At 41.6% G+C, this 26,867-nt stretch overlaps 1 protein-coding gene across 9 annotated transcripts in view; it reads left to right on the forward strand.

Annotated features, from left to right (window-relative positions):
* Thrb (thyroid hormone receptor beta) overlaps window positions 1-26,867 on the forward strand; it is a 353,365-nt gene that overhangs the window by 268,948 nt on the left and 57,550 nt on the right. For all 9 annotated transcript variants that reach the window (XM_031360979.1, XM_031360978.1, XM_031360975.1 and 6 more), the window contains one exon: window positions 16,484-16,744. In XM_031360979.1, coding sequence (XP_031216839.1) covers window positions 16,484-16,744 — 261 coding nt within the window. The remainder of the gene's footprint in view (window positions 1-16,483; window positions 16,745-26,867) is intronic.

Consider the following 26,867-nt stretch of genomic DNA (forward strand, 5'->3'; position numbering starts at 1 on the left):
CTTCTTTTTGTAATTTATCTTAGGTAAGTTGACCTTAGGTAAGTTGTCTTACCTCTCTGTGCCCCAATAGCCTCAATAAAATGATAATATGTATATATAACACATCTTTATAAAGATAAAATTAAGAGTCAAAATGGATGCCTGACATATAAGAGGCATACATGCAATGTATGCATTGTATTCTGTTCTATAGATTTTTTTAGCACGTAGTAAAACTTTTATTAATATGAAACAAATAAAAAGCAAGTGTCCATAGGTGTGTAGATCTATTTCTGTGTCTTTGATTCAATTTCCTTGATCAACCTGTTGTAGTACAGCTTGATGTCAGAGATGGTGATTCCCTCAGAAGTCTTTTATTTTTCAGGATATTTTTAGCTATCCTGAGATTTTTGGTTTTCTATATGAAATTGATAGTTGCTCTTTCAAGATCTGTAAAAAACTGTGTTGTAATTTTGATGGGAATTTCATTGAATCCATAGATTGCTTTTGGTAAAATGGCCATTTCACTGTTACTCCTCCTGATCCACAAGCAGGGGGAGGTTTACATCTTCTGAGGTCTTCTTCACTTTCTTTCTTTAGAGACTTGTCATAGAGGTTCTTGTCATACAAGTCTCTCACTTGCCTGGTTAGAGTTATGCCAAGATATTTTATATTATTTGTGGGTATTTTGTGAAAAGTGTTGTTTCCCTAATTTCTTTCTCTGATATGAAGGAAGACTAATGATTATTTTACTTAATTTTGTATCCAGTCAATTTGCTGAAGGTGTTTCTCAGCTGTAGAAGTTCTCTGGCAGAATGTTTGTGGTCATTTATGTATACTATCATTTCATTCACAAATAGCAACACTTTGACTTCTTCTCCAATTTGTATCCTCTTCATCTCCTTTTACTGTCTTACTGTTCTAGCTAGAACTTCAAGTACTATACTGAACAAATAGAGGGGGCAGCCTTGTTTTGTCCCTGATTTTGGTGGAATTGTTTTAAATTTCTCTCTCCTTAATTTGATGTTGGCTACATGCTAGGTGTATATTGCTTTTATTATGTTTAGGTATACACTTTGTATCCCTGATCTCTCCAAGACTCCTTCTTCTTCCTCCTCTTCCTCTTCCTCCTCTTTGTCCTCCTCCTCCTCCTCTTCTTCCTCTTCCTCTTCCTCTCCTTCTCCTCCTCCTCCTCTTCCTCCACCTCCTTCTCCTTCTTCTTTTATCTTTTATTAGATGTTTTCTTTATTTACATTTCAAATATTATCCCCTTTCCAGGTCTCCCCTCTGGAAAATCCCTATCCCATTCCCCCTCCCCCTGCCTCTATGAGAGTGCTCCCCACCAACCCACACACTCCTGCCTTCCTGCCTTGGCATTCCCTTAAACTGGGGCATAGAACCCACACAGGACCAAGGTCTGTTCCTAGCAATAAGGCCATCCTCCACCACATATACAGCCAGAGCCATGGGACTTTCATGTGTACTCTTTGGTTAGTAGTCCAGTTGCCAAGAGCTCTGTGGGTCTGGCCAATTGACACTGTTGCTTCCCCACTGGGGCTACAAACCTCTTCGGCTCCTTCAGTCCCTTCTCCAACTCCTTCACCAGGAACCCTGTGCTCAGTCCAATGATTGGGTGCAAGCATCCAACTCTGTATTTGTCAGGCTCTGGCAGAGCCTCGCATGAGACAACCATATCAGGCTCCTTTCAGCAAATACTTCCCGGCTTCTACAATATACAGGTTTGGTGACTGTATGTGGAGTGGATCCCCAGGTGGAGCAGTCTCTGGATGGCCTTTCCTTCAGTCTCTGCTCCACACTTTGTTTCCATATTTTTTTCCTGTGAGTATTTTGTTCTCCCTTCTAAGAAGTGTTGAAGCATCCACACTTTGGTCTTCCTTCTTCTTGGGCTTCATATTATCTGAGAACTGAATCTTGGATATTCTGAGCATTTGGGCTAATATCCACTTATCAGTGAGTTCATACCATGAGTGTTCTTTTGTGACTGGGTTACTTCACTCAGGATAATATTTTCTACTTTCATCCATTTGCCTAAGAATTTCATGAAATTATTGTTTTTAATAGCTGAATAGTACTCCATTGTGTAGATGTGCCACATTTTCTGTATCCATTCCTCTTTTGAGGGACATCTGGGTTCTTTCCAGCTTCAAGCTATTATAAATAAGGCTGCTATGAACATAGTGGAGCATGTGTCCTTATTATATGTTAGAGCATCTTCTGGGTATATGCCCAGGAGTGGTATAGCTGGGTCCTCAGGTAATACTATGTCCAATTTTCTGAGGAACCACCAGACTGATTTTCAGAGTGGTTGTACCAGCATGCAGACCCATTAGCAATGGAGGAGTGTTCCTCTTTCTCCACATCCTCACCGGCATCTGCTGTCACCTGAGTTTTTGATCTTAGCTATTCTGACTGGTGTGAGGAGTAATCTCAGGGTTGTTTTGATTTGCATTTCCCTGATGACTAAGGATGTTGAACATTTCTTTAGAAGCTTCTCAGCCACTGGAGTTTTCTCTGTTGAGAATTTTAGGTCTGCACCCCATTTTTAATAGGGTTGTTTGGTTCTCTGGAGTCTAGTTTCTTGGGTTCTTTGTATATATTGGATATTAGCCCTCTATCAGATATACGATTAGTAAAGATCTTTTCACAATCTGTTGGTTGCCACTTTGTCCTATTGAGACTGTCCTTTGCCTTACAGAAGCTTTGCAATTTTATGAGGTCCCATTTGTCGACTCTTGATCTTAGAGCCCTTGCCTTTCACCATCTGGTTGTCTCTGGTGTTAGCTGGTCTTGCTGTCTCTGACTATGGCTTGTCCCTCCTACAAGCTTGTGTGTCAGAACTCCTGGGAGACCAGTTCTCTCCTGGAGGAATTTGGGTATGGAAAGCTGTGGCACAGGGTCAGCTCCAGGGTGCAGACAGAAATTAGAAGTATCCTGTTCCTAACTGTTCCCTGGTTCCTCTATCCTGATGGCTGTGGGCAGTTCTCTCTTGGGCCAGGAATTAGAGCAGAAGTGGTGGTTTTACCTGTGCTCACAGATGTGTCTGCACTCCTGGCAGACCAACTCTCTCCCAGTGGTATTTGGGTATGGAACATTGTGGCACTGTGTCAGCTCTGGGGCACAGATGGAAACTGGAAGGATCCTGTCCCAGGCTGCTCCTTGCTTCCTGTGTCCTGAGGGCTCTGGATGGGTCCCTCTGAGCAGAAGTGGTGGTCTTGCCTGTGCTCACAGGTGTGTTGGCACTCTGGGAGACTAGCTCTCTCCTGGCAGTATTTGGGTATGAAGAGCTGTGGCATAGTATAAGTTCTGGGCACAGATGGAAACCAAAAGGATACTTCTATAGTTTTGCTGAGCATCCTTAGAGAGGAAAACCTTACTTACAGCCAAGAAAAAATGAAATCATAATCAGAAATCTTGGTGTTTTGATTTTCTCATTTCATGAACTAAATTTGCCAAATATTTGTTTAGGAAACAGAAGCACTCAATGTGCTCAATGTTTAGTATATAATTTCCTCTACCTGCAACACTTCAAATGCATTGGTCCCCGCAACGTCCTGAGCAGGAAATCACAGATCTTCTCCCTATCTGGCAAATGTTACATCCCAGCAATGATGAAATTGGGTAACTACATCTTTACAATTAGTTCCACTTTATATGGAAACTGTGCCTGGTACCAGGGGCTCTCAGACTCATGGTCACCTTGGTAACATGCTACTGCACTCACCATCTTACAGGCTCCCTGTGATGATAGAGCAGGTCCCTAGGTGACACAGGGTCCCTAGGTGACAGAGTGAGTGGCTTGTCTCATACATTTGCCACCACTTGCAGATTCATTGACCACAGGAACACCTGGACCCCACAGGGGAAAAGCTGGTTGAAAGGGGCACTCTCTCTGGCACCAAGCTCTATTTAAGTCATTTAAAAGTAAAAACTAAAAAGATATGAAGAATGGAGAAAACCTACCTGCTATTCAGCTATATTTATAAATGGATGGATCTGTAGCCATACCTAGCCTTGAACTCCTAATCCTTCTGACTCCATTTCTCAAGTATGGGATTATAATTGCATGACACCACATCAGTTACCCTTTTCTGCTTCTGCTGTTGGGACAGGATCCATGAAGTACAGATGCTAAACCAAACCATACTAAGAGACATTCACTACTCAGGGGCATTTGTGTTGTGTTACTAGGGCCCACTTCAGCAAATACATTTTGATGTATTACATACTATTTGGAGAAGCTGAAAACTCCCCAAAGTCCTCAGTGTAATCTGCTTACCAGCCATCCAGGCAACTAAGTCAGGTGTTCTTTATGTCTGGGAGCCTCTGAGTCTCACAGAAGAAAAGTCCAAATGCTCTTAGGTCAAAATAACCCAAAAGGAAGGAAATATCTACATGGACATGGATCTTTTTTTTTTTTTTTAAGGCAAATTATAGTGAGATTCTAGTCTATGAAAACCTAAAGCAGAGACAGCTTATAGATCTCCCCCTGCCACCTCCCTCCCACTCTGTCTCTCTCTCTGTCTCTCTCTGTCTCTGTCTGTCTCCCTCTCTCTGTCTCTGTCTGTTTGTCTCTGTCTCTGTCTCTGTCTCTGTCTGTCTGTCTGTCTGTCTCTCTCTCTCTCTCTTTCTCTCTCTCTCTCTCTCTCTCTCTCTCTCTCTCTCTCTCTCTCTGTGTGTGTGTGTGTGTGTGTGTTTGTGTGTGTATGTGTAAAGAACTATTAACATTTTACTTGGTTTTTAGTGTGTATGTGATCATGTATGTATTGGGGTGGGAAGCATGTTCATGCCATATGTGCATATGGAGGTGAGAGGACAATTTGCAGTATTCCACTCTCTTCTATCACATGGTCCCAGGGATTGAACCCAAGTTGTCAGGCTTGGCAGCAAGTGCCCTAAGCCATTTTACCAACCCTATACCATATATATTTATTCCATTTTTTATACTTGAGTGTAATACATAAAAATAATACCTGCATTTCAGTGCCACCATGTGTAACTCCACTTACTATGAGAGAGGAGACTCACCCAAGAGTCCTATTTTGCCTTTTATTTGAAAAAATTCTAAGTCTGGAAGTTTGTGATTTATCTATGAATTATATAGCCTGGTCCTGGTTTCCAAGGTTAAGATAGATACACTTTCATTTCCTACTTTTCCAAAAGATATTTCACATTTGAGACCATAAAACAAGGCCAATCTGTTTTTTTTTTCAAAAATGTGAGTTCACTCTCAGCAAGAATAAACATTATCCTGTAAACAAGAGTACAAGAGAATTCTAGCCCTGCAGTAAGCAAGCACCTGCCCCTTGTGTGAACTTGTGAGGTTCCTACAGCTGCTGGAGCCTTCCTGATCTACTAAACAGAAGCTCTGTGGTCTTTGGTGTGACTACCTCAAACTTGGGCCATCTAACCTGAGAACTGAGTGCTTGGATGCAGTGTGTGTTATGAAAAAGCAAGCATCCATTCCTGAGGATCAGGCCAGTTTGTGTTCCACGATGTGCTTTCTCTTCTTTCAGAGCCCCTGGCCAGCAGTGCTCAGCACCAAGACAGGAACCTAGTCACTGCCATGTTGTTTCTCCAATGAAAGGGCTTCTGCTGTCTCTAAACACACCTTATATTGTTTTGCTTCTTAACTTTATTTCAGGCTGTATGTTAAAATAGATTAAGACACCCATTTAAATGTTCTAAGTACACGTGTCTGTTTTGGGTTTGTTTTGTTTTTTCAGTGTTGATTATTTTCACTTTCTGGGAGACTATCCTTGCAGTTTCTGGCTGCAGCATAATTACTTGAATTCCTCAATGCCCACAGTGATTATTTGAAGTCTCAGTGCCCACAGTGATTATTTTTCTTGAAGCTGCCAATGAACTCATTCACAGAATCTGCTGCAGAGACAGAGTGGGAGCCGCCCGGCCTGTGAAAGATCTGTCTGTCTCTTACGGGCTCTCAAGTCTCACCCACAATGCACCAGGAGTCTCTGCTGGTGAAACAGGTTAATCTTTCTATGACAGGAAACCTAAGTCCACATGCCCACACAGAGAAGCCCAGGCTCAACTGGAGGGAAACTAATAGGCAAAAGGAAGACAAAGGCATGTGGCACGGGGTGGAGGGCTGCCAGCCTGCACAGACTGGCTTTCCCGATTTGCTGATCTGGGGGCCCCAAATTCTCAAGGGTGAGGCAGTAGATCTGTTCTTGAGATGGGCACACCCCAGTCAAAGCATCTGAGCACATACATCACTATCACCCGGCCTTTCATCGGTTCATCTGCTCACTCTTCGTGTGAACAAATGTGGTCTCGCTGTACTTGCTTCCTCTTAAATTTCCAATAGAATTTGCAAGGTCGCCAGTTTCTTCCTGGCTCCTTTTTATCTTCTGCTGTAGATGTTAAGATGGCCACCACCACTTAGCCCCTTGAAGGGGGAGGATGTGAGGGAAGAGAGGTTTGGTGGAAATAGTGTGGGGCTACGGGAAGGTGGTCAGCACCGGCAGGCATAGCAACTGCAGGGGCCTTTCAGGTCTTCTGTTTCCCTCCAAGTTACAGGAGAGAGGGGAGGGCATGGGAAGCTGTGGAGCTTGATTTGATTCTGCTCAGATGATGGGCATTCATTCATGTACCAGCTACAGGCTAGATAAGCAAGCCAAAGACCCAGGAGCTCAGGAAGGCAAGCAAAGGATTCTGGATTATAATTTATTACAACACAGTCGAAAGAAGAACACAGGAACCGGTGAGCTTCCTACCTGCTCTGCTCCTGTTTATCGGTTGAAAGGTAATCTAGTATTATTTGAGTTTCTTGGTACAGATGTTTATTTACATTAGATGAGGTGATAGATGCATGCTGGATTATACAAGAAGGCATTCATGTAACAATTCTCTTCGTGCTTTAATTTGTCAAATAGTAAATTCTTAGTGATATTTTTTAGGCTTTTTATTTTATGTGCATTGGTGTTTCACCTATGTGAAAGTGCCAGATGCCCCTGGAGCTGTAATTACAGACAGTTGTGAGCTGCCATGTAGGTGCTGGCAATTGAACCTGGACCCTCTGGACAAGCAGCCAGTGTTCTTAACTGCTGAGCCACCTCTCCAGCCCATCCCAATTCCTGGGGGGGTTTAACTGTTGTTAATTTTAGGATGCCGTCAATGTACCTCACACATAATAAACACTTGCCTTCCTTTATCATCCTTCCTACCACCAATTTCTTTAAAGGCCAGTGACCTAGAAGGCCTGTGCCCAGCTGTCATTCAAGCCCCCCTCCCTTACAATGGCCAGAACTTTCCACTTTCTCTGTAGATCTATGCAAAGGACAAAAGAAATATGTGGGCCCAGTCTCTAGGCCTACCTGAGATTTTTCACTGGGAACACTAGCATTCACCAATAAGATATTTTAAAATGGAACAGGATTACACACTGTTAGAGCACATCATATCTTCCAAAGGATGAGAACTCACCATAACTTGCAGTAGTGAGGGAAAGCTGAGTCCAGGAAGCCATAGAATATTTCTGTCTGCTGAAGGAGAAAGGGAACTTGGGGAAGGTGCATAGTTTCCTTCCCAGGAGCTGAACTCAGCAGAGTAGCGCTGTCCTCGTGGTTGTTACTGGTGAAGGAGGAAGAAGGCCCAGTGAGCACTCATAGGTCTTTGCCATACTACACCATGCATACATGTTGGACTCTGTCAACTACACATGAACATGCCATACCATGCATACATGTTAGACTCTGTCATGTACACATGACCATGCCACACCATGCATACATGTTGATATCTATCATCTACATTTGAACATGCCACACCATGCATACATGTTGGCCTCTATCATCTACACATGATCCCTCTCAAATAGTTCTATCCTAACCTTGTTAATGAAATTGCTTAATGTCATGCATGTAGTCTTCCATCACAATGACTTTAAAAACAGTCAACTGTTTGGCTTCTGCTCCAGAATCACCACCTTCTCTTATTTTTTGACATCACATAAGGTAGTTCTCCACACTAAGACTCATGAATAGAAGCAGTGTCACCCCATGCTTGCTCTTGAAGATGCCCAGGCCAGGCAGAGCCACCTCACATGGATCCAAAGATACCAAGAAACACCAGAGCTTGCCAGTGGCTCACCCACTTAACCCAGATGGAGCCAACTAAAAGACTCTCTTCAAGCAGTCTTGTCTCAGTGTCCTCTGTGGACATCTTCCCCAGTCACAGGTCTGGATGGCAGGCAATGAGCTAAGCCTGCACTTTGGGCAGTGTTTATGGAAGACAGATGCCAGGAATGGAGCCCATCTAGATGATATAAGTATCTTCATGTCTACAGGTTTCACAGAGCTGTCTGAAGTTTTATAGCTACATCATGGTCCAGCTGCCTTTTGTTCCAGAACTTTGATGCTAACTAATGTGGCCGACTGCCCTATGTTAAGCAGATTATAGTTCAAAGAATATGAACTCCTGGATTAGAAGATCCAGGGTATTTAGAGCTCTCTTGACTATGTTAAGTTATTTCAAGTATTTATGGGGTGATGCCATTTTAAGGTTAAGAGATAGAAATTCAGATTAGAATCTAGTCAGGCAAGACAAGCATGTGGCATTGGCATAATCACAGAGGATGCAGCACGGTGTTGCCTTGCATAGAGGAGTCGTAAACAAGTACTGTGGATGTTCAGGAAAGATATGCAAAAATGTGGACACTCTGCTCCAGATCACAGTCCATAGAAGGTGAAGCCAGAGTGAACCTCTGAGCATCGGAGGCCCACAATCTGATACTGCCAAACAGCTTTCCCTTCCCTAGCAGTCCTGGGCAGAGGAAGAGCAGGAGCCTCTCTAGGGATCTGCGGTGATGACACACACCTGTGGCTTTTGGATAAGGCAGATGGAGTCTGCTGAGGAAAGACATTTCTCTTTGCAGAGTGTTGTGGTTGGATGTGAATTGTCCCTCTCCAGGCTCAGGCATCTGAAGGCTCGATCCCCAGCAGCTGTTATGTTTTGGAAAGTTGTAGAAACTTTAGGAGGTGGAGCCTCACTGGAGGAAGTAGGTCACAGGGGAGAGGCCTTGAGGTTCTAGCCTGGCTCTACTTCCCATTCATCCTTTGCTTCCTTCTGTGGATGTAGTGCTGTTCCTCCTATACTCCTGCTACATACTTCCTACCCCACAGTGGACTATGTCTTGGAGCATTCAACAGCTTTCCCTCCCTTGGTTGTTTTCATCAGGAATTTTGTCACAGAGTCTAAATAAGCAACCAGAACACAACTAATGCGTATTGCAGCAACACTGACAGATAAGGGCACTACATGCATGTTTGTAAATGGGATCACAGACAGAAGGCTGCACATGGGAGGACAGAATGGGTAGAAGGTATCAGGGAAAGTAGGAGGGTGGGAGATTATGTCATGTAATCTTGGAAAGAGATATACCTTAAGGCTGCATAAGAGTCAAACTGTATCTTTGCCACTGTTATCTGAGCCCCAAGACTAAAAGGGACCCTTTATTTTAGCATCCCTCATGGTGTCTCACATGGTAGATAGGAATCTGGTCTTCAAGCTTGGGCTATAGCCCAACACTTTCCAGGCATTGTCCTTAAACCACCATTTCTGCTGGGAAGTGATTGGTGGAAAATTCTCAGTCACTGACATAATGGCATGAAGTCATTGACCTAGCTCCTTTCATTCATGGATGATCTTTGAAAAACAGAGGAGATAGGGTTGGGAGGATGAAGAAAGAGAAAGAAAGGTGATTGGATGCATAAAGGAAGGGTGCTTAACATGCCAGGCACTGTTTCAAGGACACTGACTTGTTGAGTGTGTTTATCCCTTGATGGAGTCATAACATGACATCATTGGAAAGTAGTGAAATGTAAGAAGTGGGGGTGATTGGAAGATGTTAGTCACTGGGGGTAGCTTTGGGGTGCCTAAGCTCTGTGTGCCTATTTTTCTGTTCTTTGATGTCTCTGAAGCTCCTGTACTACAAACTCCTGCTGCTATGATAATCTTCCTTAAAAACAAGCACAGACACATGGAACCGAGGGGTCATGGGCAAAATGTTATTTATTTACTCATTATTGAATACTTACAGTAGGGTACAGCCACATCTCTGAATTTGCAAAAGTAACCTTTCCCTTCCTTTCTTTATCCTTTCCTTTCCTTCTTTTTCTTTTCTTTTTCTTTTCTTTTTTTTATTTCTAATAAACTTCTCTTTTGGAGATACCAGAAATATGAGGGAAGAATCATCCCCTTGAAGGACTTGCAGACCAAACAGGTTTATGACCTCTCATAACTGGAAGCAGCTTTAACAGAACAACAGGAGGTCAGGATTTAGACTCTGCAGACCTGGCTATGAAGCCTAGCCTGTGTATGTATGTATGTATGTATGTATGTATGTATGTATGTATGTGTATGTATATACACATATATATGTGTGTGTATACATATATATGTGTGTATATATACATACATATATATGTGTGTGCGTGTATGTGTGTATGTGTATGTATATATATGTATATACATACATAGATACATAGATACATATGTATATCTATGTATGTATGTGTATGTATGTACAATTATGTGTGTCTACATATATATGTGCATATATACATACATATATGTGTGTGTATATATATGTATATATACATACATATATACATAGATACATATGTATTTCTATGTATATATGTATGTATATATATATATATATATGTATATATATATATATGCCTATCCATGGCACTTTCTACTTTTGGTGCCTGCTTATGTCCCATGAGCTCACATCCTTACCATATGGAAGAGTCTCTTGCAGGAGCTCAGCACACACCAGGGACCCTGGCAATTCTGGCCCTCCCTCAGGAATGCTTATATATTGAGGCAGACAAGGAAGTTCTGGAGGATGAAGTAAGATCTATAGAAGATAGTTGGAGAATTAGTCTGGACCATTCTTGCAGGAACTGGCTGTAGGAATGGAGTGCAGACCTAGTGGAGAACTTCTACAAAGACTCTGGGGAGTGGGGTCCCTATGTCAGTTTCTGTGGCTACAGTGACAAAGCGATGAAAGAGTAAATCAGCTTGAGGCATCTTAGCAGAAAAGGCAGGAAGCAGTTCTGGGCGCTTAAGACCCACAGACAGATGGTTATGAGCACTGACTGCTCTGACAGAATTCCTGGGTTCCCCTCTCCCATGACCCCTGCCAGTGTCAGGCAGCTTATAAGTGCCAGTAACTCCAGCTCCAGGTGATCTGATGCCCCCTTCTGGCCTCTGCAGGTGCCCTCATACATGTGGCGTGTTGCAACATCACACAAACACACTCATACACATCAGAGTAAAAATAAATCTTAGAAAACCAAACAAGTTAATGACCTGATGTTCACAATTCCACACAACCAGGGTTTTCAGATATCATTATGTACATCATCTGTCTCAATCTTATATCAATGGCCTTTTAATACAAGCCACACACTTTCAGACTGTGTAATGGGAATCCCTGCCTACTCAGATGACCCTTCTGACCCCTTGGGCAGAATCCTGTTTCTTTATTTCTTTTAGTTCTTTTTTAAAATATCACCTGGATTTTATGTCCTTAAATACTTGAATATTTTAGTATAACTTTCTTTCTTTGACAAACAGATTTATTTTCGATCACCTATAGCAGAAATAGAATGTAAGTGGTTAAGTTATTAAAATATATGTTCATTTCTTGTTTGCTAAAGACTGCTTAGATGTCTATTGTATCATCCAAAGCCATTAGAATGATAGTCATGAAATGAAGACTTAATCATTTGTCTCTAAACTCTCTGAGACAACCAGGTACATGTTGCTCTAGCGTTAGTCCATGTTCCACCATGTTGTTGACGTTTCTTCCATCTCTTAACCATATTATAACTGGCAAATTTATTAACTCTTTCATGTAAAATATCATGTTAAAAGCCAGATATCAACTAAGAGCAAATGGTTTAGATCATGTAAATTATAAGATATGATTATTTCTAGGATCCTCCCCTTTTATAGTCCTGATGAACACTCAGCAAAGTACTGGCTCCATCCTATTTTTGAAAAAGAGTCTCATGTAGGCCAGACTGACCTCAAACTCTCTGTGTAGCTAAGGATAACATTGATCCTTGGGATCCTGATCCTCCAGCCCCCATCTCTTGCTGAGATATATGCTACTGTGTCTGGTACTATGTGTGCTACGATGGTTCTGGAGATTGAGGCCAGAGCCTCGTGTGTGCTGGGCATGCCCTCTACCAATGAGCTACATCCCTAGGCCTTTAAAAACTTTGTTTCTAACACTATGTGCAGTGTGTTCCAGAGAATATCTAAACCGTCTCTTTGAATAAGAACTTACTTACATGCGTGCTTGCAATCTTCATTATCCAACCAGCACCTAATAGCTTTCCTCAATAGACCCAACAACAGTGCAGGGATTTGTAAATGTTAGCACAGTGTTTTCTACCTAGGTTTCTGTCGTTGCTGTAATAAACAACAAGACCAAAAGCAACTCAAGGGAGGAAAGGGTTTATTATACCTTACATTGCCAGGTCACAGTCCATCATTGAGGGAAGTCAGGACAGGAACTCAAGCAGAAACAGTGGAGAAACACTGGTTTACTGGCTCATTCTCAGCCAGTTTCTTACATCAGCTACCTAGAGACAGTGATGCCCACAGCAGGCCGGGCCCTCCCACATCAATCACCAATCAAGACAGTATCTCACAGACATGGCTACAAGCCAATTTGAAAATAGACAGTTTTTCAATTGAGGTTCCTTCTTCCCAAGTGACTCTAGATTGTATCAACTTGACAATAAAAATGAACTAAAAGATATCTAAGGCTGTGTAGAAGATGTTAGAAGCTTAGGGACTCTAATTCATTCTAAATGCCAAAACTTGTTTTATTACCTTAAGTTTATCTTTGAATCACAAACTCTGAGGTGTCTCATTTACCTAGAGAACTCAGTGGAATCATACATCCTGAGACCCTTGCCCAATTTTTAAAGTCAGGTCTTCAATAGCGCCTGTAGTGATTCTGATAGGTGCCAAGGGTTGGAGGTCACGACTGACCCTTGAGGATGTTAATTCCTCTAAAAGGAAATAATCCGTTGGCATGAGCTTTGGGGGAGTGAAAGGATATGGACAAATGATAGAGTCATAGGAAAAAAACCTGAAGACATTTTACCAGCTGCATATGTGTGGAAGGACTTTGTAATCCTCATCACTGATGACACACCCAACAAGTAAAATTTATGGACCTGACACAGTGGGTGTCCAGTGCCTCCTTGGAAGTGGAGTAGGAATTGCATGGACTCCCCTGTCCTTGAGTGGATAAAATCAAGTATTCTCTTTAGAGAAATCCCTATTCCATTTTCCCATGACCCAGCCAGGGCTTCTCAGTCTCTAGTTTTCCCAGCAGTGTGTATCCCATAAACCTGCCAATTAAGCAACTGAATATCATTATTGTGAGTGTAATTACAGAGAGTAATTATGAACTTGTAAATGCCTCCTGTTGATGGAGCCCTTTACCCAAACCATCTCAAGTGGTTTTCTTAGGAAAGCGGAAGACAGTCCCCCAGCTCACCTTACCCCAAACATCATCTCCCTTGCGAGAAGAAACCCACTCTTACTGGCCCAAAGGACATGCAAAACAAGCTTTAATAAGCTCTGTTTTGAGTGAGAATGTCTCGTTTAGGTGGACACTCCCTAGATGTGTTTCATCTGAGACCCAGATTCAATAAGGAGTAGCAACTGCCTGATTTCTTCATTTATTGTTAGAGCTGGGGAATTACTACCATAATTAGAAATTAATGCAAAAAGATTATATGTTAGAAGCTTTACAAAATCCTCTGAGAACTTTAATATAGTTTAAATTGAGCTTTACAGGGTACAATTTGGTGGGGAATTATTTCTGAAAATAAGGCAGAGAGAGCAGGAATACACATGGGTGAGCTTTCTCGTGTCCGTGGGAATAAAGTGAGTCTGGCCAGACCCATGATTAACCTTTGCATTCAGCCACTTAATAATTCATTCACAAGAAGCTTAAACCCTCATGGGTAATAGGCACCTGAATGAATTCTACACAGATATGTTAAGTTGGAAATGCAATGCAATCTGAAAGATGTTTGTTTCCTTTCAAGGGACAGTGAGAATAAATGCCTGTAATTGCACTGGTGGTGGGCATGGTTGAAAAGTGGAAGAGTTGATTCATCATGCAATGAATAATACCTCATAAACCCTGAGAAAAAAGCACCCATGTTTGTCTAACCTGCCTAATACAATGGCTCACACAATCCTAAGCATGAGCAATTTCCAGCGCCTTTCCACAAATCTGAGCAGCTGGTACAAGCCAAAGCCTAAAGCACAATAGGATTTTCCTACAGGAGACATGAGCTACTGCAAGCCCAGGTGCTTCCATTTCCTAGGCAAGAAAACTCCTGCACTGGGGGCTAGACAGGCAGACAGCTCAGCAAGTGTGCTTGCCATTGCTCTTACCAAAGGCACACATTTGATTCTAGTACCCACATCAGACAGCTCAAAACTCCAACTGTAGACACTTAAACCCATGGATGGGGGAAGAGGGACTCAGGCACACATAAATAAAACTAAATTAAATCTTTTTTTTTTTTCAAAGAAAGAAATCCTTTGCCTTTGTGGTCCTTCACATTCTCCTGGATCAGAAGTTTGAATGCTCATGGGTATGGGAACATGAGACTCAAGAGAGGGACATAACTTCCATAAGTGACTTCTGACAGCTAATACTTCCAGATAAACCATCCACACAACCTCAGATGAAGCTGGTAGCTTCTGAGAGGGTGAGATTATGAAACCCAAAGTGTGCCTAACTTTGAAAAGTCACTTAAAATTCCCTATGCACAAGTCAGGATGGATTGGTCTCTGTAAGTACCAGGAATTCCACTGTGGTCTTTTGGTAATTTCATCCTTAAAGAAAATTCACCCAGCAAAGACATGCCCAATGATGCTACACCGGCCAGGCATGTAGAAGGCTCTGGATTCATTCACCCAGAACTACCAAAAACCTCACTTATAATTTCTTCCAGTCAGTGTATACAGCCACTCTTTTTCTAATTGTGAAACATAGTTGCTAAGATGGACCAGATAATTGTACTCTGTGTGTGTGTTTGTGTGTGTGTGTGCGTGTGTGTGCATGTATACGCATGTTTTGTGTGGTATATAGACTCCAACTGTAGACACTTAAACCCACAGGTATGTATATGTGTGCATGTGTGTGTATACATATGTATGTGTGTGATTTGTGTTTATGTATGTGTGTGGTATGTGTGTATGTATGTGTGTGTGTGATGTGTGTATATATGTGTGTGCATGTGTATGCATGTTTGTGTGTGTACGTATTTTGTGTGTGGTGTATATGTGTGTATGTGTGTGTGCATGTGTATGCTTGTGCATGTATGTGTATATGTGGGTGCATGCTTGTGTGTGCATGTGTATCTATGTGTATATATATGTATGTGTGTGCATACGTGTGTGATGTGTGTGTGTGTATGTACCTCTGATATATCTCCCTATATAGTAAAGGCATTGAATAAGATGAAAATTGTTACTAAAGGAGATTCTTCCAGTAAGAAATTCATTATATTATTCTATTTTTGCCCATTCTAGAGAACAGACCTACACACCACATAGACTAAACTCAAAAACAAATAAAATATTAGCTATCTGGTACCCAGCCTAAGAGATCCAGGCTCATCCTTCTATCTTTGCTGCTCTTAATTTTCCACAAAGAGAAAACATGTCCTGCTCCCTTTTGTGTGATTTCACGGCCCAGTTGAGATGACCTTGAAGAGACGAAACTTCCATGTGAAGATCAAGATGTTTTAGACTTGGGGGCTGTGTTGCTTTGTGCTGTCTTTTATTATCAGTGCTCTTTCCTATTTCTTTTGTTTTGCCATGAGAGTAGAAGATGGTCAGAACAGATTGTCAGGCTCAGTGTGTGGCCACTTGAGTGTGACCAACTTAAGTGACACAGTGTCCCTCGGGTCAGCCTGTGATATAACCCAAGTCAAACCAGGCTGCGCCCGGATGTGTTCATGCTAAGGATCTGGCCTAAGGTCATGGCCAGCTCTGACTCTCAAGACCTCAAATGGTCATCTAAGCAGTGATATAAATGGGTATCAGCTTGCTTTTGGGCCACTGCTGTAGTGGCAAGACCAACAGAGCCTTGCTGTAGAGAAGTTCAAAAAATAGAGGGGGAAATACGTTGGTTTCTCCAGCATGCAATCCTGCTTAGGTGGGAGACTCTTTGCCCCGACATTATAGGAGAAGTGCTTTCAAACAGTGGCAGACCACAACAAATGAGCAACAACTGGACTTCTTTTTCTTTTTCTTTCTTTCTTTTTTTTTTTTGTCTTTTTTTTTAATTAGATATTTTCTTTATTTACATGTCTTATGATTTCTCCTTTCCCAACAACTGGACTTCTAAAATGCAAAATCTCAGAAACAGTCTGTTATCTGGTGTTTTCCGCTCCCCTCCCACCAGAAAATGGCCTTCCAGCCTGGGACAAACAGAAGCCCCGTCCAGACCGAGGCCAGGACTGGAAGCTGGTAGGAATGTCCGAAGCCTGCCTGCACAGGAAGAGCCATGTGGAGAGGCGTGGTGCACTGAAGAATGAGCAGACATCCCCACACCTCATCCAGGCCACTTGGACTAGCTCAATATTCCAACTGGATCCTGAGGATGTGAACGATCAGAGCGTCTCAAGTGCCCACACTTTCCAGACTGAAGAGAAGAAATGTAAAGGTAACCACGTCCTACTAGACTGTTCCTCCCCATGACTGCTCTGCCTCCGTTTCTTCACCTGCCTAGTGTCTGTGCTGGCTTTCCCTGGCTGATCCTCCTGGGGGTTTCATCCTTTAATTTTCTTTTAAACATAAATAAACAAGTGGGGTCCAAAGGCACTTTATGCCATACATCAACACTCAGGAAGAGATCCCTTTTTTATTTTTTTAATGAGCAAATATGTTGTTATTTTGGTTTTTAATTCTGCTGTGTCTGACTGGAAGCAGACATTGCTGCCTTCATAGCTACTTGCTTCCAGCTGAGTTTGTGAGCGTGCACCCATGAACGTATTTCCTATCCTAATTATACCAGTAGCTAGAGAGATTGTGATACTGGCCTTTAACCAACATAGACAATTCATACTTGACAGGGAGATTTTAATATCTGTGGTCCATAAATCCTCTGTCACCATCACCAAGAGAAGATTAGGGTGTTAGGAGGTTGTCACCTCATGAGGGGAAGCAAAACCAGCTAAAGTGGCCCTGGTTCCTGATCGCCTAAGTCTTAGCCCTGTCTCACCTCAGGCCACCTCACCTGACAGATGTCTTCCATGCTGATCGCTTTATGGTCTTATCCTTGCCCAAAATCTTTGCTTCTTAAACCAGTCTGTGTCTTTAAGTGTCCAAGTTCTTATAACTACTCATTCTTTGCCAGTCTAGAGTTTACAATCTAAAACTATCATGGCTGGCTTTTTGGTTTTTACTTATAATAAGTTTGGATTGTCTTTTTGGAAACTGAAAATCTACAGTCATATAAGAATATCTCACATATGGAGGCATAAGAGGAGGTGAGCCATGAGGAAGCCTGTCTTGAGCATCGGCCACAGTTACACTTATCATTTATGAGAAATGATAAAGGTCTTCCTGCCTTTCTGGAAATACTTTAGAACCTCTTTGCACCTTCTGGTTTCCCGGGGAAATCGAGGCAGATGTTTTCATTAGAAACACATTATCCAAAGATGGCATTCTCAGCTCTGGCTGAAGAATAAGGCAGAAATGCCATGTTCCTTTTGAAATGTGATGCTTGTCCTTCTGCATTGATTATTTAGAAGTATAAAGAGGTTTTTTAATGTTCTAAACTGAAATAGCATTACATTCCCTTCCCTTCTCCCTTTCTTGCCTCCAGTCCCTCCCAGGTACCCTCCCTCCAACATCTCCCATGCCACCCCGCTCTCCATTTGATAGCTTATTATTACTATTATTATCATGGCATACATATGTAGGTCTGTGTGTATGTGTGTATATGTATATATATATGTGTGTGTGTAGTATGTATGTGTATATGTATATGTGTATATATGTGTATGTATGTATATATATGCATGCATGTATGTGTATGTGCATGTATACATGTAAGTATGTATGTATGTATTATGTGTGTGTGTATGTATGTGTATATGTATATATATGTGTATGTGTGTATGTATGTGTATATGCATGCATGTATATATGTATGTATGTATGTATGTATGTATTATGTGTGTATGTATATGCACAAACATACAAATACAACCCTCTAGTCTGCTTTGTTGTTTGCACACATATTGCTTCAGGACAACCCATAGGGGGGCTGGTCCCCGGAGAGACCAATTCTCCCTTTCCCTTAGGCATCTGTACTCTGCCTAGGGGTGAGACCCTGTGTAATTTTCCCACTTCCACATTAATATGCCCATTGATATAGCTAGCCATTATTAAAGTCTTGTTTATGCAGACATTTGTAAAAGAAATTCTTTGAAATTTCAAGAGGATATTTTTTAAATGGCAAAATAAATTTTTTTCCAAAGGAATCAAGATATAAAACAGGTGGGTCTCTGTATGTAAATGGGTATGTGCTCATATTTACTTGAACTACAGTTTAGATTTACTAACAGATTGTATTTTCAGACTTTATAGGTTGCAGTAAAACCATGCCTGTCTTTGATTTACTGCAAAATGCATCTCTGTGATTGAAAGACCTAGTGAACAGTTTGACTCATTCACAATTGGAACCCAAGTTCATTCATACACAGAGTGTTGTCCCTATCATTTATGAGGGATATTTTTCTTAGTTATAAAGAGTAAAAAATATTAAATCTTTGTATGCTGATATATTCTGAAAGTAAGAGAAGGGGGAGTTCCAGCACAAAGGATGCTAAGGCAGGAGGATAGTGAACTGAGGCTAACTACAGCTAAATAGGAGACCATATCAAAAAAAAAAAAAAAGCCAGTCTTCTGGTTTAAAATTCTACAGTACAGGGGCTAAGAGCACAACATTTTAGGATTGACACATTTGAGCCTTTCCACTATGTTTAGAGCAAACTTATATATGTTACGTTGATAAAGCTGTATAAGATACTGTGCTTAACTGCTCAGCCCAGTACCTGACTTATAATGCACTTTAAATAGCAGCCACCATTTTCCCCTGTGGCTACACATCCTTATGTCACATAAATCCCTTGACCTGCTGGGTGAGGAATTCAGCCAGAGGAGTTAACAGATGAGGACAGTGGGGTGGGCTGTTTGTGAAGCTCGGATCTTCTTCCAGCTCTTTGCCTAAATCATTAGAGTGCATTTTTATTATTCTGGTGTTGAAAGAAAATCAACAGAGGCAAACTTTGTGAGGTTTCCAGAGATACCACCAAGGCTCACTTGGATCTGGGCTTAAAATTATACACTGATCTGGTGGGGAAATGACACCCAAGTGACCTGAGCCACATAGCAAAAGGATCTACTACAGTAAATTTCCTTTCTACATTACAACACCAGTGAGTGAGGCCCATGTTTGCCTTTGGGAGTTGGTTCTTCTTGTCTGCTCCATGATCTGCTGCATCTATAGAGTTCATAAGAAAAGTGCTGTCCGATGGCCATCCATAGTAGGTATTTACTTCCTGGCTGGCCACCAGCCTTAAAGCAGTTGATGCCCTGGCCTACTCTAACATGCATTCATTCATCTTCTAGTAATTTTTACAGGGCCTACTGTGTGCAGGACATTATGCTTGATGTCTAACTCTGGCAAAAGTAACATTTGAGTCAAAGGACACAATTGCCTCACTCCAAGTACCCCAGATGTCATCCATAAGAACTAAATGGCCTTGAGTAAAACACAAAGGTTTACTTGGGGTTCAGTGGTTCAAAACAATAAACTGGCTGCTTGAAGTTACACAGTAAGTCTCACCCCAAATTAGTAGGCTAGCTAAACTAACTAACATGAATACTTTCATGTGTGGCTTGTGGGCTACAAACCAATACATACCGCTTCCTGCCAGTTCAAGGTCAGAAACGGAGAAGGGGCTTCAGAAACCTTCACAGTGTCTTTCAACACCCACAACCAGATGCAACACCAGTGACTGTCACTCGCCCAGCCAGACACAGACCAGTTTGGTGCTGTCAGACTTGCCTGGTCAGCCACATGTGGCCAGAACTGTGACAAAGTCTTAAGCAAGAAAAGGAATGTATTGGTCTCTAGTGCCTGAGATTTCTTAGTGTTCTTTTACTTAAAATACTCTGCAAATCGATGACTTATATGTAAAATACTGTTAAATGTATTTTGCTTGGAGCTTCTTGGGGGTTTCTAGCTAAGATTTTGAGCTGCACATCTGTGTGCTTTATTAGCAGCAATCATGCTAAATGACTAGCCTGGAACCCTTCATATTCCGCATCACAGAGTGTGCCTCCTCCTCCCTTCTCAAGTCCAAGCGGATTTATTCCACACCAGCTAGTGGCACTAACAGTATTTCCAAAATCTTAGAATCTTATAGAGATGAGAGTCTCAGCTGAGTGTGGTAATTCACTCTCATAGGCCATGCAAGCACAGGGGAGAGTGAGTTTGAGCCAGCATGGGCACCATAGAGAGTCCTCTAGTAAAAGGACAAGAGAGAAGGAGAAAGGAGAACCTGAGGGCCATTGGACCTGTGAATTGGATGGTCTGGACCTCTGAATCTGTATTTCAACTGTCGCTTCTATTGACTCAGGACCAGAACGTCCCCCAAGCCTTGCAGATACCCAGTAGGACTTACAGCGAGAAAGGGCCTGCCACCCAGTGGGCTCACAGGGATATGTTTGTCCCTCCCTTTCCTGCAGCCCTTGGAGCTAACTGGCAATCCAGTCTTGGGGACTCACTTTGGGCCTGAAAACATGCTCATTCACCCCCACTTCGTAACAACACTTCACTGGTGATAGATCCCTTTTGGAAAGCCCCTAATGCAGGATTGGAACTCGCCCCCCACTCTGAAACTATTCCAAGGCTTCTCCCCTCTGCCCACTCAAGCCTCCTAAACTGTTGTTGGGAATCATAGAGTCCAGCAAGCCCAGAAAGTTGATCATAAATAGGGAGGTGACTCCTCAGAGCTAAACCTCAGCAGCTAACTGTACCCATAAAGTGAGGCCTCCATAACAGCCAGGGACTTCCTGGAAGGAGGTATGGGGGCTGCTGGGAAGAAAGCAGCAATGTAACGATGCCACTTCAGTTTCTCTGTAAATCTGCACCATTCATGATGTAAAAATAGATGAATCTCAGATTCCCATGAAGAAAAGGAAAATCAGAAAAACGCAATGAGTCACTGTTTTTTTCCTTTCTAAACACTCTATATGGTGTTGCAGGGGAAATGAAAATTTTAGTAAGTCATAAAGTTACAAATAATTTATAAAAATATCTTTTGTTTCAGCTACCAATGACAAACATTACTACAAATTTTATCACATTTTAGTTGTCTCTTTTATCTATTTATTTTTACAAACGCGGGTCACATGAGGCACATCATTTGAAACCAGCTTTTAATGCTTACCAATAAATCATCAGCATTTTCTTTTGCTATTAAAATGTTCTACTGAACACTGACATTTATTGGCAATATATTATTCTTTCTTGTAGCTAGAATATCATTTATTAAACCATCCCCCAAGGCTTAGACAATTTAAAGTAATTTTTAAATAATAAAATTTAAATAATATCTTATGTCAGCAAAGGGGCAGACTATTAATCCATGATCTTCGTAGAGAATAGGTGACTTAAATAGACAGTGACACATCAAATGATATACAGCTCCTATTCACCAAGATGACAAAGTGCCCTGAAAGTCAGAGACATAATCTACAAGTTACTGTATGCTTTGCAATTCTTCCAGAGAGACATTCACTCTTTCAGCAGTCAATACTGTCACCAGGCCATCGGGAAGTGCATTAGTATAGAAAAGGTTGGATTACACAGTTGGAGCCCTTCAAGGTGATCCATCAGCCTCTGCAGTCCACTGTGCCCTAGGTGCTGGAGACTATGGTCTCAGTCCCACTGAGTAAAGCAGTACTTCCTACTTCTTAGGCCGTCAATGAGGGTTAATGACCAACAGGATATAAGGGCTCATTACTAGTTCCTGGAGTACCCAAGACAGCTGTGTGGTTTTGTACTTCAAAGGCAGGGGACATACTCCATAAGTAAAGAGGAGCAGATAGAAGGAGAAAGGAAGGGCAAGGTACCAATTAGCATGAAATGGAGTAAAAACAAACTGGAAATGGTAACAGAAGGAAGAGGAACATCAGGTCGGGGTTCACGTCCACTCAACTTACTTCTCATTGAGATAAAGCACAGAGCTGTTGATGGACCACTGTGAGCTCTCCAAAGTCAGGATAGTCATCTCTATAATACAGAGAAAGTCAGATCTGATCCCTCTGTCCCTCTTGTGATATCCAACCCTTAGAAACACTTGTGCAAGGGCCTGAATTTCAATTCTTCATACTTTGGTCTTGTGGCTAATAAATTAGAAATAATTTAAATCTTTCCAACCACGAAGGTGTGTTTAAATAAATCAAAGTGTATCTAAGCATTCAAAAAATTGAAAACTTAGTTTGGAAATATGCTTTAGGAATATCTAATATGGTGGAGCATGCATTAACAGCATGACCCCATTTATGGCTTTGAAAGCCTGTGGAGTTATACTAATATGCATAGGGACTAGCTCCAGGATACACAGCAAGCTTATTTCTGAAGCTCCCTTGGCCTAACGATGGTGCTGATCTTAATTCTGCATACAAGTGTGTTCACAGATCTTTCCAACTGAATCAATGAATACGTATATGATATCTTAGTAGCAAGACTGTGTTTTCAAATCAGATGTCTTAAGTTCATTTCTTACTTTCTAACACGCAAGCTCAGAGAGAATTTCTTAGTCTCTCTGATCCTCAGAATAGGGTAATATGATCGAGCCACCTTTTGAATTTCTGTATAGATAAATGAGAATATGAGTAGCCCTCAGTACAATTTCTACAACTGAGTGGAGATTAAATAAATGCTTACTGTTCTCAGTATATAAATAATCTTCTGATCTTCAGGCCTTTCTGGTTTCTGTTACTGTTGCTGACCTCCTGCTACCCTGCAGAACATGCGCACTGAAATGCCAAGTTGGTATACTGAATACTGAAAGGTAAATAATGCCCAACAGATCGTCACATCAGGGGTAGAGCAGGGACACAAATGGTTGACAGAGCTCATAGTAGCAACCAAAAATATATTTTGCAAAGCTTTTAAAATCTTAAGACCTTAAGTGAAAAATCACCAAAGATGCAAAGTAGCTGAGTTAGGATCCAGTTCAGACATTCTAGCCCTGAGTGCCAGGTTTCTCTGAGATGACCCTGTCCTGGGATCCTAAGCCAAGAGCTCGGTATAGCAGAACACTGGTATTGCACCAAGCATTGGTGCCAGGAGTCCCACCCACCATGATGTGTGTCCCACATGCTGATTGTATGGTCTGGGCATGTCTTCCTGCTACTGCCACCTAACACATCTTAAGCTTAGGCAAGGTCCTTAGCCTTTCTGATCTCCATTTTATTATCTGAAAACTGGATAGTTTTGGATAGAATACACTCTTAGATAATGTTACAGAAACTTATCAGTCAATGGAAATTTTACTTCTCTGGTAAGACTAGAAAGATCATCAGAAGTAGTATGGGTATTAGGAGTGTCAAATACTCATGGGAATACAACTACTAAATCCACACTGCCTTGAGCCAGTTACTATGGATTGAGGGACTTAGAAGCAAAACCCACATCCCTTAACATGTTCAATGGGTAGGTCTCAAAGTCAGGGACAACTGAATGGTTAACTGACATAGCACTCTGAAGATACATGCCATCTGCTGTTTCTGATACAGATTGAAACTACAAAGATATCCCAGTCAAATTTAGATAAACATATAAATGGCATGTTGATCGTGGGCTATAAAGAAAACCTAAGAATCCTCAGGTTCCACAATGCTTGGGAAATATAGGGCCAGACAATTGTGGATTGGTTCTTACCTCTGAAACTAGACACTTAGCATTGGATAAATAGCTAATTCTTTCTGATAAAGAGCATGAAGATTAATTGATGAGCAATAAAGTACAAGGATGTACAGTTCATTGTTAAAGCCGTTTTTCAATATTGAAACCGTATCTCCTCTTGTGAGGAAAAGAGGGCTGAACATGTTAAAGCAGCACTGGCCAAAAACACCCCAATCCATGATCTCCATGAAGATATGAAACACAGTACAGACTGAGTTGGAAAATCAAGTATCTCATGCCATCTCTTTCAGTGGTCTTATTTCCCATTCGACCTTATCTCCAATGACCCACAAACCTTCAGGCTCTCCAGACCCCATTTTCAATTCCCCTGAAATTTTCTGGGAGCATGTGTATACTCTGTAATACACATCCCCCCGAAGGTGTGGCCAGTGGCTTCTGGATAGCTGGTTTGGTTTTGAGTATCCCAGAGATGAAGAGTCATCAACCAAAGGTGGTATCACAAATGATTGGTGGCTTGCCCTGTTTCGGGGTGGCCTTTCACTCTGGCAACTATCTTATGGCTGATTCAGATGGTGGGCTGTATTTATAGATTACTCTTTCAGATCCAGATGAATTTTGCCTACTTGACACAAGCCTGTTCAGGGTACCAGAAGCCCAGAACTACACGACCTTGGAAATAAGACGAGAGTCAGAAAGCCTCATGACCCAAGGTCACTGTCCGTGGCATTGTTCTGACCCAGGATTATGAGCTTTTGCAAAGCCCTATCCCTGTGACATCTGTCAGCATTGACTTTACACAAGGAGATTGAGTTTATCAAACATTACTGCCTCTAGGCTGAAAACGGGACTGTCTAACTCAAACATCTCTGTTATGCAGCCACTTGGCATTTGACTTAGAATATTATGTGAGGACTGATGGTTTATTCATCTAGGTGGCAATATTCTGTGAATGGCAGCCTTCACCCCTGATTCCTCATAGTTATCCTACAGTATGAAGCTCTAAAGGCCATAACTATTTTAAGTTAAACCTTAGAATTAATGAAGAGAGATTTACTGGGTTCTTTGTTTGACTAGCTCTGAAAAGAACTCCTTATAATAAGCCTCAGATATAAAAGTAAAGGTCAAAATGCATGTAAGTAGGATCCACTGCCCTTTAGAAAGGGGAAAATACATGTTAATCTTTTGCACCACTTTCAACCAGATAGGTTTCTATGGAGACAGATATCTGATATGGAGTCACCCCACTTAATAGTCATGAGCTGTCTTAGAGTGCAGTTTCTTCTTCTTGTCCCTGGTGCTCACCGATGTGATGCTCAATCCGAATTTTCTTTGGAAGGATGACTCTCTACCTGTGCCTATATGTCCCCAGCAAAGGACTGGAGACAATCTGAAGGCTTTGCAGATGGTCACAATCCATCCAAAGCTCACTACCAAAAGCAGAGAATCATACTAATGAGCTAACCCATTGTTTTCCCCAAAGGACTGAAAGTCATTTGTATTCATTTATGGTTATACTGTGTATATAGTGTATATTATTTTGGAAGCTGGTTTTCTGTGTTTTTCAGGACAGTGACTTTTTTTGGAGATACGCAGGCTAATTACACACTTTTTCCTCAACTTGTCCTTTAAGTTACATGGTTTTTTTAAGATCTCTGAGCAGATCTCTGGATTGCATTTAGTAGCTTTTTAAAGACAGTAACCTTGGGCTTACTCACACACTTCTCACCTACAGCTAGCATTCTGTAGGGTTCGCTGGTGTTTCCTTATGATTTTTAGCAGAAGTTCTAAAAAGTCACAGCAGCATTTAATGACATGACCCAGAGAATATCTGTGTTCCAGCCCTCCATGTCCTCATGTGAGACAGCCTCTGCCTGCCTTAGGAAATGGCTTCTTATCTCACCGGGTTCAGCGGAAGTGAATTCCGTAAAGTCCTAAAGTCCTAAAGTCTTAAGCAAGTATTCTGTGCTCTGAGGGGGAGTGCCTGAAGTCCTCTTTCTCTGTCAGCTCTGACACAGCTGACGCTACTGCATGTCCTATGAAACTTGGGGGAAGCACTGGGAAGCTTCATAGCCGAAAGGCTTTGCTGTGGGTCACAGAAAGGAGATGCCATGTTACCTGTAGCTCTACTCCACGTTGGCCCGCTGCTTCTTTCCTTCCCTTAACCCAATCTGATTAACCCACAAAACAGCTGACATTGGAGCATATTTTAGGATCGTCCTGGTATTTACTAGGTAATTTCCAGAACATTTTAACATATGAAATAAAATAAAGACTTTCAATTTGCAATTTCTGGATGTGAATCTTGCAGATACCAGCAAGAAATAAAGAAACAATTCTTTTGTAAAAAAAGGAAAAAAAAAAAGAAGAAAAAAAAGGAAGAAATCCTATTTTAAACACCTCATATAATAAATTCTCTTCCTATTCCTCCTCAAATACTGATTCAACTGTAACCAGATCTCTATTTCCCATCGAGCTAAGGTTTGCTTCTTTACAATAACATAGAATAGTGTTAAAGTGTTCTGAGTTCTGTCTTATTAGTTGTGGCTTTATAACATGTCTGTTCGAGACACAAGATGCTGAAATTGTCTTGATTTTTACCAAAAGGATTTCACCTGAGTGAATTCTAAGTCTGCAAGGCTGTGGCACATACTGAAGTTCTAGTTAATGGAGACACATATGGACTCTGGGCTGTAAATCTTTTGAACACCAGGCAGTGGTGAAAATTCTATTGGCTTTCTGGCATTCGCTTATAATGAAGATCATTCCTGTGTTGTTTGAAAAAAAAAAAAAACATTAGTTTCTTAAACAAGGTACATATGTCAAAAAGTGATAGTGG

Source organism: Mastomys coucha, unplaced genomic scaffold, assembly GCF_008632895.1.
Source record: "Mastomys coucha isolate ucsf_1 unplaced genomic scaffold, UCSF_Mcou_1 pScaffold9, whole genome shotgun sequence".
Taxonomy (NCBI): Eukaryota; Metazoa; Chordata; class Mammalia; order Rodentia; family Muridae; genus Mastomys; species Mastomys coucha.